Here is a 13963-nt window from a genome sequence, read left to right as displayed (position 1 = left end):
ATTTCTAGGCCTTGGACCAGGATTACCCCAGTTCTGTGTTACCAAAAGACTTGGGCCTCCTGACTACTTCTTGGCGCATGGCCATTCCCCAAGTCCTGTTGCTTTCAGACAGAAAACAAAACTCTTTCCCATCAATCCACCTTAGAGCAAAGCAGGGTGTGATTTGGGGATCTACGTATTTGTGAGGAGAGGCTGCAGCTGCGTGAGACTCGCAGGGACACAGCTGAGCCTGAGTTCTGCAAGGAGCTGCACTTTTGAATTCTGTGATGGGTTAACCGTGCATTCCTATTTGTGGCGGTTCCCAGGGTTTCCTGCTGACTTGGGGACCGGATGCAGATCGCTGTTCTGATTTTCCTGATGCTCCTGAGGGTGAGCTCCCATGTGCACCTTTGTTGAGAGGAAGGCAGGGCGATAAGCGTTTTGCTTTCTTGCATGCCATCACGCGACCTCCGGCTTATGGCAGTGCTATGAATGAGAGTCCGGTGCTTCACAGCCATATGCAGGCCTGGTAAATTCCAGGATTTAATAATAGAACTTGATTCGCTTGTTTGTTTTTAAACACTGTATTTGGAGGGCTAGGCCCTAAAATATAAAGTAAAAAATCTAGGACATGGGCCGGAAATGGTAATCTTGTCTTCCTTATCATGCTGGCAGTTGCAACCAAGTATTATCCTTTAGCAGAAAAACAGGAAGCCTTACCGAGAGAGGCCACAGTCCTGCGATTCTCCTCCATGATCTGGCTGTGCAGGGCTCTCTGGCCAGCATCCAGCAGGGCCCACTCCTCCTCTGTGAAGCACACGGTGACCTCCTCAAAGGTCACCAGAGTCTGCATGAAAAAGGAAAGTTTTCCTTATCAAGGTCACATGCTATGGTGGCTGAGCATTATTCTGCAGGTCTGAAACTCGCTTGCTCAGGAAGCAGCAGCCAAAAGGATCCTTCTCCCCTGTCCTCCTTGCATGCCTCCCAAGGGGCATCTGGGCAGCCACTGTGAGATGAGCGGTCCCTACACTGGACAGGCCTTTGCTCCCGTCCCACAGGTCTCCCTCTCTGATGATAGTTTCGCCAGATGAAGAGAAAAGCAGAGTGAATAGATGGACTCAGCTCCCCAAAGAAGTTTGCCTGGTGCCTTCTCTCTGTTCTTTGCAGCATCAGGCAAAAAACTTTTTAATTTCCCAATTTCTTTTGTTCAGGATATTTTAAAGATTTCAGTGGTGTTAATGATACCTAAGTGCAACTGTGCCACTTTATTGTGTGTTTTTATTGGTTTAATAATTTATGATACTATGTGGTTTTATTGTAGGGCTTTTTCTGTATGATTGTTACAATTTTACAGTAATATTTGCTAATATTATTGTTCTATTACGTATATTGGCACTATTGTTTAATTATATGTTGTAAACCATAAAGAGAGCCAGTTTGGCTTTGTGAAGGACAGAAATCTAATAATTAAATAATAATAAATATATGCCCCGTAGAAGGGGAGGAGAGAATCGGATGTTGTGGCTGGTTGCTGCCTCTCTCCTAAGAGAAACTTTCCCTTACCTGATCCAGTTTCACGCCTTCCTGAAGAAAAAGAGATGGATGAGTATCCATTTCTGCCAACATGCCTGCTCCTAGGAAAGACAAAAGAGAGGGGAAGCTTGTAGGGGACTGAGACCACAATTTTAAACTTGAGGGAAGGAATCCCTTGAAGTCAAGACACAGAAACATAGAAACACAGAAACAGAGCGAGTGAGATGGATTCTCCCGGGCCATCTAGTCTGACCCCCGGCGCCAGCTGGCTCCGTTCATGACATGCCCACCAAGAGAACCGACTCTCCAGCTGAATGCACAGACTTGCAGTGCAAGCGATGGATGTCTGGGTGCACACGAGTATTACAGGATGTGCACTTTTAGAATACAGGGAGGTAGAAAATGCATAGTTATCCATGTGGGCTCATAGACAAAAGTGAAATGGTCGTTGGGGTGTATGCAATCCCCATGGGTTCAAAAGTTGATATAGTTTCGAATAGCGGAAAAGAAGGGACCAGATTCTGCCCCACAAAAGCCACACATGCACACTGACCTGGCGATTGGAAAGGCCACCACCGTAGTAATCCTTACCCTGAAGGGAGAGGCACCCGTCTCGCTCCCGCTTGATCTCAGTTTCTGGTGAATGTGGCTCGGTGCCTGAGACAGCTCTCTCTGCTGCAGGGAAATCAGGCCCTGCTTCTACAAACAGATTCTTCACCTGGAATAGCAGCATAAATCCAAGATGTGGAATGAGGAGAAGAATTAGAAAAGGTGAGAGAGATGCAAAAATATTGGGAATGAGATAGGGGGATTTCACCTCAGATTCCCAGAAAGTTTGGACGTATCTTCTCTCGCATCCTTGAGCACGTGACCAATATTCTCACCTGCTCCTCCTCCAATTTGTTCTCCACTGCCTGGCTCAGGAGGAAGCCCTCCGCCAGGGCCACCGCCTGGGAACTGCTCTCTGCTCCACACTCCCTCACCCAGTTTGCCATCTCCGCTGGCAGGATGGCCAGGAACTGCTCCAGGACCACCAGGTCCAGGATTTGGGTTTTGGTGCATTGCTCTGGCCTCAGCCACTCCCGGGAAAGTCGGTGGAGTTGGTTGCAAGCCTCTCGGGGCCCCTCAGCAGCCTGGTAGCGGAGCTGCTTGAAACGCTGGCTCGGTATGTCTGAACTCGCCGCATCTTCAAGGAAGACCTTCTGCTCCATCCTTCCCCGGAAGCTTCCTTTGCTCCTGGTCTCCGTGGCAGCAGGATCTTCTTCTCCTGCACGGCTACCTGGGTTTCGGTTTGTCAGCACTGATCTATGTGCCAAGGAAAGCTCCAAGGGGGGCCAGAAACACTCTTCTCGCTTGATATGTTGGCCAATAGTACCGTACGACATGGTGCTGCAAAGGGTCTGTGGAGGCAAGAGGAGGTTCTGTTAAGGAATTAGATACTGTCAGAACACGGTGAAAGGAACAGGACTCCCGCGAGTGAACAAGTCTTGTTCGAGGAGGAGGAGCAGGCCGTATGCCAGGACTCACACGGGGACTATAGATTCCCTAGCTGCCCTTGAAGACGGTCCGGATACTTCCATTGGTGCAGAATAGAGCTGCCAGGTTGCTGACAGGGACTGGGCGTTTTTCTCATATAACCCCAGTCCTCCATCAGCTTCACTGGCTTCCCATTGAAGTCCGGGCCCAATTCAAGGTGTTGGTTATCACCTATAAAGCCCTCAATGGCTTGGGACCTAATTAACTAAGGGAGCGCCTGCGCCCATTTATGCCCTGCTGCCCCTTGAGATCTGCAGCAGAGGCCCTTCTCCGGGAGCCCTCTGTGAAAGATATTAGGAGGGTGAGTACCCGGAGGAGGGCCTTCTCTGCGGTGGCGCCCCACCTATGGAATGCGCTCCCCAGAGATGTCCGCCTGGCGCAGTTGTTATTTGTTTTCCAGTGCCAGGCCAAGAACTTTTTATTTAAACAATGTTTTAACTGTTAATTGCTGTTTCTATTTATTGGTTGTATAGTTTTGCGGAGCTGTTCTGGATTTTTAATGTCTATTGTATATTTGCTTATTTGATTTGTAAGCCGCCCCGAGTCTTTCTGGGACGTGGGCGGCATAAAAAAGCTATATATAAATAAATAGAGATTTGGGGAAGATCCTTCCCTGACCAAACTCTTTCCATTGCTTGAGGATATGAAGATGTCCCCTCTCCTGCACTCACTTAGATAGTTTTTCAAAACGCCGGCCATTCTGGGCTGCTGAATCCATCCCCCAATAGGTGCCTTGGTCTTGATAGCCCCCCCCCCCCCCGCCCGTTCTTCTGCATATTGCTTCCTGCTTTGGCCATGCCGACCAAGGCAGCAGGGACTGCAGGAGCCGGTCAGCCCCGCGCCAAATCGCCCCGGGACCATCGGAGCTGTTCAGCTGCAGTCCTGAGAGCCCCAGAGCCGCCTGCACGGCGCGTCGCAACAGCCGCGCTTGGCCGGCGCGTCGCCCCGGGAGCATTTCCCTCGGCGCCCGCGGGAGCGTTGCAGGGGCCTCCCGATGCCCGCCCTCCCCGTCCTCCGGGTCGGCGCCGCGCTGAGCGGAGGTGGCGGCCGGCGCGCCAGGGGAGCGGCCGCGCAGGGGGCCCGGACGCCGGGGCTGACCTGGGCCCCCCGCCCCCCCCCCCGCCCCCACCGGCCACGGGCTCCCTCACCCCAGGAGGGACGGGGCGCACCCGACCCCCTCCAGGAGGTCCCGCTGCAGCTCCGGGCGCGCCTTCCCGAGGCGGGGGCGACGGCTGGTCAGCAGCGGCCGCGGGGGCAGTTCCGGCGGCTCCCGGCCTGCCTCCGGCGCAGCTGTGGCGGGCCTTGTGGGGGAGAAATGGCTGCCAACACACGCAAACACACACACGACAGACAAAGGGGATGGGGACAATTTGAGGATAATTCCACAATGCCGCGCTTTGCCTCTAGGCAGGTGCGGGAAAGTACCGCCCCCGAAAAGTCCTCAGAATAAGGTTTCCTGGGAAATTTCCGCTCCCCTTCTGCTGCAGTGGAGATTTCATGAGCTTGCCTGCCAGTCCTCCAGGACTCAGTTTAGTCAAGCGCTTCACCGCCGGAACAGCGAGGGGCGGCCTGATGCGGCATGACGGGATTCCGGGGCGGCAAAGGCCCGGGAGGCTCCCTGCATTGCAGCCTCCCTGCCTCCACCTTCAGGCAGGGCCCCGTCTCGACCAAGCGCCTTGGGAGCACCATAAAATGGCACCACATTGCTTTTTCTTTTCCAGCTTATTCTAGTAGTGTTGTGACCAAACTGAAGCCGTCTTTGATTCAGTAAAGAGGAGACTATCAGGTTTCCAAGGAAAGATCTTATGAAAGAGAGACTGAACGCCAGATCTGGTTTTAAACACCATGCATGTAACATATATTCTATGATATAAAGAATACAGAAGTATAAGAATACAGAATTGGCAATCATCAGCAGCAATATCAAGAGTCCTCATTCAGACTCGCATTCCTGCAACGCTCATACCCTCTCGTGATCCATCGAGACTGTGGGGGACCAGTTGCAGCGCTGTTCTGGCGCACACGGGAGCTGGAAAGCCCAGTCATTTTATACCTGAAAGTTGACTCTATCAGCTTAGTCCAACTGGATCGAACAGTGAACTGCCCTGAGCAGAGCTGACACACAGGACGTGCTGGTCTTTACCTTGAACACAGGCACTCTTCTCACCTTCCATTCTCCCTCTGGATGGCGCAGCTGGGCTTACCTTGTCTGTTATGCTCCATTCGCCAACCACTACCGGCCTGCTGCTCAGTTTTTTCAGTCTGGTGAGTCCCATCCTGCTTTTTCATTCTTCATGTTCTTCTCCGTCTTGGGCCTTCAGGAACCCAGGCACAGAGGAACAGTGTGAGGGGAAGAAAGTGTGGGTGTGAGAGGTCCCCTTTTTGGTTCTTTGCTTCTGACACCGGTTTGTTTTGACCAGATGGTATTTGCTTGTTCTTCTCTCCAATGCAGGGAAAAGTGGAGAAGGTTTTAGACAAAGGCATATTCCTCAGCCCCTGCACATACTTCCCTTCTGCCAGGTGATGGGAGTAAGTAGAATATCACAGGGGCAGAGGAGGAAAACAGTAACATAGAATAGAGTGAGTCAGAAGGGGCCTCCCGGCCCTCTAGTCTAATCCCTGGCTCCAGCTGGCTCCGCTCAGGAAATACCCCGCCATGGGCATGTCTAGGCTATCTCTGAACACCCTCAATGTTGTGGCCTGAACCACCTTCTGTGGAAGCCCGTTCCATACCCTCGGGGTCCAAACTCTCAGGAAGTACTCCCTGTCATCTAAAGGGAACCTGGGTTCCTTGAGGTTTGCTGTTTGAGCGTCTTCATCTGCAGGGAAGAACAGGCCTCTACCCTCCTCCGTGTGACACACCCTGGCATACCTGTATGCCGCCACCAGATCCCCTCTGAGTCCCCTCTTCTCTAGGCTGAAGAGACCCAGTTCCCTCTGTCTCACCTCATACGGCATCCCCTGCATTATGGAGATGCTAACATTTAGTTTTCTACTCTTTGACATTGCTGTCTCACCGGTACCAACTGCATTGTTGATTATTATTTGTTGGGATGGAAGGATTATACACATTATAGGAAATAAAAACAGAGGAGACACGATCCAGAGGTGCTGTTTTCTGAAATGTTTCCTGAGCTCTCTGCACTCTACATCAAATACATCTTGTTTAATGGTTTGGTGTAACCCTGCTTAATAACAAGGGTCCGATATGGCAACAAATGGCTTGATGTGTCTTATATTCACTTTGAGGGAACAGACTGACCCCCAGGTCTCTTCCACATTAGAGGTCAAAGGAAGAGTTAAGCTGGATGGATCTCCTTGTTTCCGCCTCAGTGTTCCCTCAGGCCCTGACTCCAAGCTCCCTGGAATTCCCTTGCAAGGGAGGGGCAACCAGCACCCACCTTACCCTGATTTTGCCTTTTTTCTTTAGTATCTGTTCTGAGATTATGATTAGGCATCCTGCTGCTGGTTTATTGTTTTACTGGTTTGTTGAATTTTACGGTTATAGTAATAATGGATATCAATTTTATGTGTATTTCCCATTTTGATCTGTATTATTGTGTATGCTTGCGCTGCAAACCGCCCAGAGAGCCTTCTGGCTATAGGGTGGCGTACAAATACAGTGAAGGAAGGAAGGAAGGAATGCATCACGCCACCCACGCATCTCCCAGGTCCGCAGCCTTAAATCCGATCATGGACTCGCAGAATAGTGGAGTGCGAGGGAGCCAAGGCGGCCTCCGGGTGCAAGCGCCGCTCGGGGCCGCACTCAAGGGAGAGCGGCCTCGCCGTGCAGCTGCCCGCCATCCCGGGGCCCCTGCGGAGCGAGGCCGGCGCCGTGCGGCCATTGCACCATAAAATGGCACCACATTGCTTTTTCTTTTCCGGCTTATTATAGTAGTTTTTGTGAGCATACTAAAGCCGTCTTTGATTCAGTAAAGAGGAGACTATCAGGTTTCCAAGGAAAGCCCTTATCAAAGACGGACTGAATGCCAGATCTGGTTTTAAAGACTATGCATGTAACATTTATTCTATGACATAAAGAATACAGAAGTATAAGAATACAAGTTTGGCAATCTTCAGCAGCAATATCAAGAGGCCCCATTCACACTCGCATTCCTGCAACACTCACACCCTCTCCTGATCCATCGGGACTGTGGGGGACCAGTTGCAGCGCTCTTCTTGCACACACGGCAACTGGAAAGCCCAGCCATTTTATACCTCAAAGTTGACTCTATCAGCTTAGGCCAACTGGATCGAACAGTGAACGCCCCTGAGCAGAGCTGACACACAGGACATGCTGGTCTTTACCTTGAAAACAGGCACTCTTCTCACCTTCAGTTCTCCCTCTGGATGGTGCAGCTGGGCTTATCTTCCACAGCTGTGGAATTTTGTTCAAATTGTCCCCATCCTCTGTGTGTATATGTGGTGGCAGCCATTTCTACCCCACAAGGCTCAGGAGTGATACCCCATCCGGGGCTGCTGCTGGAGAAGAAAGGACAACTGCCGGGCTGCGCACATGATGGCCGTGCTCTGACCTGTGGCAAGAGCGAAGCAAACATGGCAACTGCCGTGCAGGGATAGGAGAACACACAGGCGGGATCCATGGGGCTCCACCCTCAGGGAGGGGGCAGGATGGGGGGCCTGCCGGGCATCTGCTCCCCCTCCCCTCCTGTCAACCGTCCTGCCCCTTCCAAAGCGGCCGGTGCCCGCACTCCACCTGAGAAACTACACAAGGCAACCTTGCAGCTTCAAAGTCCTGCCTCTGTACTCAGAAAAGCAATTCTTACCGTCCCACCTCACTGCCTTGCCATAAACACATCAAAAGAGGCCTCGGTGTCAGGTGGTGAAGACCAGATGACCCCACTCCATTAGTGGGTAACTGTCAAAGTGTAATCTCTGTGTTTTATAGGCTTGCTAAAGTGCCTCCCTAACCCTGTAAGTTCACACATGTAACCTTTTTTTGTTTAAGGAACTTGGCAGCCTGTTCAAGGTAACTTTATTTTAGAAGGCTTGTCAAAAGGCATCTAATTAGAGTGAAATGTAACTTTTCTTTTTGGTGCTGTGACATGTATCCAATCACTTTCCTATCCATATCAAAGTATTCAATCACCTTTCTGAGTATTGTATTCACTCCCCTTTTGTATATTCTATATAACCCTATGGAAATTAACATGAGGTGTTCCTATTTTAGGCACCCATGGATCCATGCATTCAATTGTAAATAAACCTGTTTGCCCTGCCAAGAAACTGATTCTGAGCCTATATTGCGGATCGGTGTGACAGCTTTCTGGTGGAGAAGGTGGGGAGAAGGGACAAGAGCCCTTCTTCTGATCCTGGCGTCACAGCCGACAGGACGGAATCGGGGAGATGCTGTGCTTCCACACAAGCGACAACGGTGAGGCAGGACCCTTTGACCCTCTCTAGCCGGCACACGCTCTTTTTAGCATAGAGGATCTTTGGGTATCCTGCCAAGATACCGGCTGTGAAAGGAGGACTTCGACTTCTGCGGGGCAACAGTTTCTGGTTGGCAATTGCCTAAGGGGAACCCCATTTGGCTGGTATTACTGGATTCCAGGATGTAAGTATCTGATCAGGTCTTTTTGGGTACGGGTCTGGCTGGTGTGAGAGTTGCTTGTTGTGTGACCCTTATTCATCCCCGGAGGCTCCCAGGGTCCCTCTCAACCGATTCTTGCACAGCCGCACCGATCCTCGGGAAACTCCTGAAAGGTCGAAAGTGAGGGCGTGAGATCGGACTGAGAAACCCAGCCTAGCAGCGACTGTTGTACTGTGTGGACGAAGTGTGATTGCAGGCCAGGGGAGAGAAACTGGTTCTGATCTGTTTTGTATTGTCCCGTCCAGTCCTCAGCGACGAATCGGATGGGTGGCTTAAGCTCTAAGGGGGCACTCGTTGCCAACAGACTTGACGCCATTGCAGTGTGTTTTGAAATAGTGGGATGTGGTAGGAAAGAAGGAAGAGGATTTGTTAGGAGGAAACACGTGCAAAGGGAGATGGAATCCTGCTTATCCTGAGGGTATTCCCAGAAAAAAATAGGGAAAGAAATGAGTAAGAGATTTTTGACCTGGCTCTGCACATTTGAATGACCTCAGCACAGAGATCAAGGTACCAATCAGTGGCCCTGTACCAGATCCTCTGACTGCATCCTCATCCAAAATTGGCGCGCCTGGATGATTGATGTTGGCAAATTTTCTGAGGCAAATTATATGGAGGTGTTTTGGTTTGCCACTTCTGCGTATCTGCATTCCATTCTATGCAGACTAGAGGATTGTAACTTTGACAGCAAAGTGGACCAAATCATGGAGCAGGGACACACTGAAACAGGGTCCGTTTTGCTCTCAGATTTGCCATAGCTTTCCTCCCCAGGTGTAAGCGTCTGTTAATTTCTTGGCTGCAGTCCCCGTCTGCGGTGATCTTGGAGCCCAGGAAAATAAACTCTGCGACTACCTCCATTTCTTTCCCATCTATTTGCCAGGAAGTGAGAGGACCGGATGTCATGATCTTAGTTTTGAATTGGGCCCGGACTTCAATGGGAAGCCAGTGAAGCTGATGGAGGACTGGGGTTATATGAGAAAAACGCCCAGTCCCTGTCAGCAACCTGGGAGCTCTATTTTGCACCAATTGAAGGATCCGGACCGTCTTCAAGGGCAGCTAGGGAATATCTAGTCCCCCTGTGAGTCCTGGCATACGGCCTGCTCCTCCTCCTCGAACAAGACTTGTTAACTCGCGGGAGTCCTGCTCCTTTCACCGTGTTCTGACAATATCTGATTGCTTAACAGAACCTCCTCTTGCCTCCACAGACCCTTTGCAGCACCATGTCATACGGTACTATTGGCCAACATATCAAGCGAGAAGAATGTTTCTGGCCCCCCTTGGAGCTTTCCTTGACACATCTGGGAATCTGAGGTGAAATCCCCCTATCTCATTTCCAATATTTTTGCATCTCTCTCGCCTTTTCTAATTCTCCTCCTTGTTCCATGTCTTGGATTTATGCTGCTATTCCAGGTGAAGAATCTGTTTGTAGAAGCAGGGCCTGATTTCCCTGCAGCAGAGAGAGCTGTCTCAGGCACCGAACTGCGTCCACCAGAAACCGAGGTCAAGCGGGAGCGAGACGGGTGCCTCTCCTTTCCGGGCAAGGATTACTACGGTGGTGGCCTTTCCAATTGCCAGGTCAGTGTGCATGTGTGGCTTTTGTGGGGCAGAATCTGGTCCCTGCTTTTCCGCTATTTGAATCTATATCTAATTTTGAACCAGGAGGGACTGCATACATTCCTTTTTTTATATAAGTTTTATTTGAAGTATAATCCTAAAAAACAACAAACTACAAACAACATCCATCATGAAAAACATCAAGCCCGCTGGGTCAGCCCCCACACCCTTCTTTTTCATTCATAATAACTTTAAAAACATATTTAAATCTATGCAAAATCCCATTTCTCCAGCCAATAATAAAAAGAGTCCCAAGTTAGAGGTCAATATCTTCCTTCTCCTTCAATGGTAAAGTCAATCTGTCCATTTCTGCACAGTCCAGAATTTTTATTTTTTTTTAGAAACAGTTCATCGATGGGTAGTTTGCATCATAAAATAAAATACATAAAACAAATTAACAATATAAAATAAGTCGCCCTGGCCAGATAAAATAAGCAAATAATATTAACAATTAAAATGACGTTTAAATAAAAAGGTCTTCGCCTGGCGCCAAAACACAAATAACGATGGCGCCAGGCGGACCTCTCTGGGGAGCGCATTCCATAACTTAGGCGCCACCGCAGAGAAGGCCCTCCTCCGAGTAGCCACCCTCCTAATTTCCTTCACTGAGGGCTCCCAGAGAAGGGCCTCTCCCGCTGATCTCAGGGGGCGGCTGGGCATATATGGATGTAAGCGCTCCTTCAGGTAACCAGGACCCAAGCCGTTTAGGGCTTTATAGGTCATCACCAACACCTTGAATTGGGCCCGGACTTCAATGGGGAGCCAGTGAAGCTGACGGAGAACTGGAGTCATGTGAACATAACGTCCAGTCCCTGTCAGCAGCCTGGCAGCTCTATTTTGAACCAATTGAAGTATCCAGACCATCTTCAAGGGTAGCCCGATGTAGAGTGCGTTACAGAAGTCAAGACGGGAAGTCACCAGCGCATGAGTCACTGTTGCGAGGCAGTCATACTTGAGATAGGGGCGCAGCTGATGAATCAGCCGAAGCTGGAGGAAAGCGCTCCTCGCCGCTGCTGTTACCTGAGCTTCAAGTGAAAGCTCTGGGTCGAGGAGCACTCCCAAGCTGCGGACCTTGTCCCTAGGAGGGAGTGCAATCCCGTTCAGGACAAGTTTCAATTCACCTTCTCCGAAGCCTGAACCGCCAGCCAACAGGACCTCCGTCTTGTCTGGATTGAGCTTCAGTTTATTGGCCCTCATCCAGCCCATTACCTCGGCCAGGCACCGGTTCAGCACAGCCACTGCCTCACCTGGATTGGTGGAAAACGAGGCAGTACAGCCACTGCCTCACTGGTCCTGATCACCTCTCCCAGTGGTTTCATGTAGATGTTGAACAGCAAAGGGGCCAAAATGGACCTCTGCGGTACTCCATGGCATAGCTGCCATGGTGCAGAGCCATAGTCCCCCAGCACCGCCTTCTGGAATCGGCCATTGAGATAGGAGCAGAACCACTGCAAAGCAGTGCCTCCGACCCCCAATCCCGCTAGCCTATCCAGAAGGATACCATGGTTGATGGTATTGAAAGCCGCTGAGAGATCCAGGAGAAACAACAGGGACACACTGCCCCTGTCCTTCTCCCTGCACAGGTCATCGTACAGGGCGACCAAGGCAGATTCAGTACCGTACCCGGGTCTGAAGCCAGACTGAAATGGGTCCAGATAATCAGTTTCATCCAAGAGAGCTTGGAGTTGTCCCATACCCTCTGGGTCCACACCCTCAGGAAGTACTTCCTGGCATCTAAAGGGAACCTGGATTCCCTGAGCTTTGCTGTTTGAGTGTCTTCATCTGCAGGGGAGAACAGGCCTTCACCCTCCTCTGCGTGACACACCCTGGCATACCTGTATGCCGCCACCAGATCCCCTCCGAGTCCCCTCTTCTCTAGGCTGAAGAGACCGAGTTATCTCCGTTTTATTTCAAGTACAATCCTAAAAATCAACAAACTACAAACAACATCCATCATCAAAAACATTGAGCCCACTGGGTCAGCCCCCACAACCGTCTTTTTCATTTATAATAACTTAAAAAACATATTTAAATCTATGCAAAATCCCGTTTCCCTAGCCAATAATAAAAAGAGTCCCAAGTTTGATGGAGGTCAATATCTTCCTTCTCCTTCAATGGTAACGTCAATTACAACAGTGGCGGCCTTTCCAATCGCCAGTTCAGTGAGCATGCGTGGCTTTTGTGGGGCAGAATCTGGTCCCTGATTTTCCGCTATTTGAATCTACATGTAATTTTGAACCAGGGGGGACTGCATACATTCCTTTTTTTAAAACAAGTTTTATTTGAAGTATAATCCTAAAACAACACACTACAATCAACATCCATCATGAAAAACATCGAGCCCGCTGGGTCAGCCCCCACACCTTTCTTTTTCATTCATAATCACTTTAAAAACATAGTTAAATCTATGCAAATCCCATTTCTCCAGCCAATAATAAAAAGAGTCCCAAGTTTGATGGAGGTCAATATCTTCCTTCCTTCTCCTTCAATGGTAACGTCAATCTGTCCATTTCTGCACAGTCCAGAATTTTTATTTTTTAGGATCAGTTCATCGATGGGTGTTTGTTCACTTTTCAAGCATTAAGCGAATGCAATCATCACCACAGTAATTACATGTAAAATCGACTACATTTATGTATTTTAATCCAATACTTTTTCACATGATCACAAATCCATCACATTTAGTAAAAGTACCCAATTTATGTTTACACTTCCAACATCCATTTAACATATTTGGAAAATCCTTAGCTAATTTATTTGGCAACAGAGACCATCTATAAAACATTTAGTATAAGTTTTCTTTATACAGAGCTGCTAATATTACCTTGATATTTCTCTCCCACAGCTTTTACCACTTTTCTAATTCAGTATTATATCCACAATGTTGTGCCCACTTTATCATAGTTTCCTGAATCAATTTGTCTTCCATTTTCCTATTTAGTCAAGCATGTCACCCCTGGAACAGCGAGACGGCCTGGTGTGGCATGATAGGATCCTGGGGCACCAAAGGCCCAGGAGGCTCCCTGCCATTGCAGCCTTCCTGCCTCCACCTTCAGGCAGGGCCTCGTCTCCAACAAGCTTTGGGAGCACTATAACAGGGGCAGGAAATTGCATTTTTGGGGCTTATCCTAGTCGTGTGAGGGGAAGAAAGTGTGGGTGTGATGAGGTCACCTTTTCCATTCTTTGCTTTACGAAATGGTATTTGCTTGTTCTCTTCCGTGGGGATGGGACGCTTCTCTTCATAAGGAGAGTTCCCAGTGGTAAACGCCAGAGTGGGCTCAACAACCTGCTCTGTGCATGCTCAGAGATCCATTCTGGGTGATTTGAACTCATTTATTTATACTTAATGCATGTACAAAAATATTTATTAATTAAATGCAAAATGCATTTAACTAAGAAAGTGTCCTGTTCCATATTCTCGCCATCTCTACAAGTCTTTACAGCATGTAAAAAGAGAAAATGCTGCTATCTTAGCTTGAACACATGAATATATCCGTTGGTTGCCATTCCTTTGAGAAATGAAATGCATCTTCTGACTGAAGCTTTTTGCACACTCCAAACAATGCTATGGCTCCTCCCCAGTGTCAGTTCTTTGATGAAAAGTGAGATGTGTTTTCCAACTAAAGCTCTTTGAACACACCAGGCAATGATAAGGCTTCTCCCCAGTGTGAATTCTTTGATGCCGAGTGA

At 49.3% G+C, this 13963-nt stretch overlaps 1 protein-coding gene across 1 annotated transcript; it reads right to left on the bottom strand.

Annotated features, from left to right (window-relative positions):
- Positions 1 to 61: 61 nt before the first annotated feature.
- LOC123035134 (zinc finger protein 202-like) lies at positions 62 to 4272 on the bottom strand. The gene is made up of 5 exons (XM_044453004.1): positions 4223 to 4272; positions 2397 to 2912; positions 2104 to 2230; positions 1543 to 1613; positions 62 to 826 (listed from the first exon to the last, which is right to left on the bottom strand). Exons 2-5 carry the CDS (start codon positions 2895 to 2897, stop codon positions 668 to 670), a joined length of 858 nt encoding a protein of 285 aa, XP_044308939.1. The 5' UTR covers positions 2898 to 2912; positions 4223 to 4272; the 3' UTR covers positions 62 to 667.
- Positions 4273 to 13963: the final 9691 nt, after the last annotated feature.

The sequence above is a fragment of the Varanus komodoensis genome, unplaced genomic scaffold, assembly GCF_004798865.1.
Source record: "Varanus komodoensis strain SLA01 unplaced genomic scaffold, ASM479886v1 scaffold769, whole genome shotgun sequence".
NCBI lineage: Eukaryota > Metazoa > Chordata > Lepidosauria > Squamata > Varanidae > Varanus > Varanus komodoensis.
Note: the sequence above shows the minus strand (reverse complement) of the source record. Positions and strands in the feature narration are given on the sequence as shown.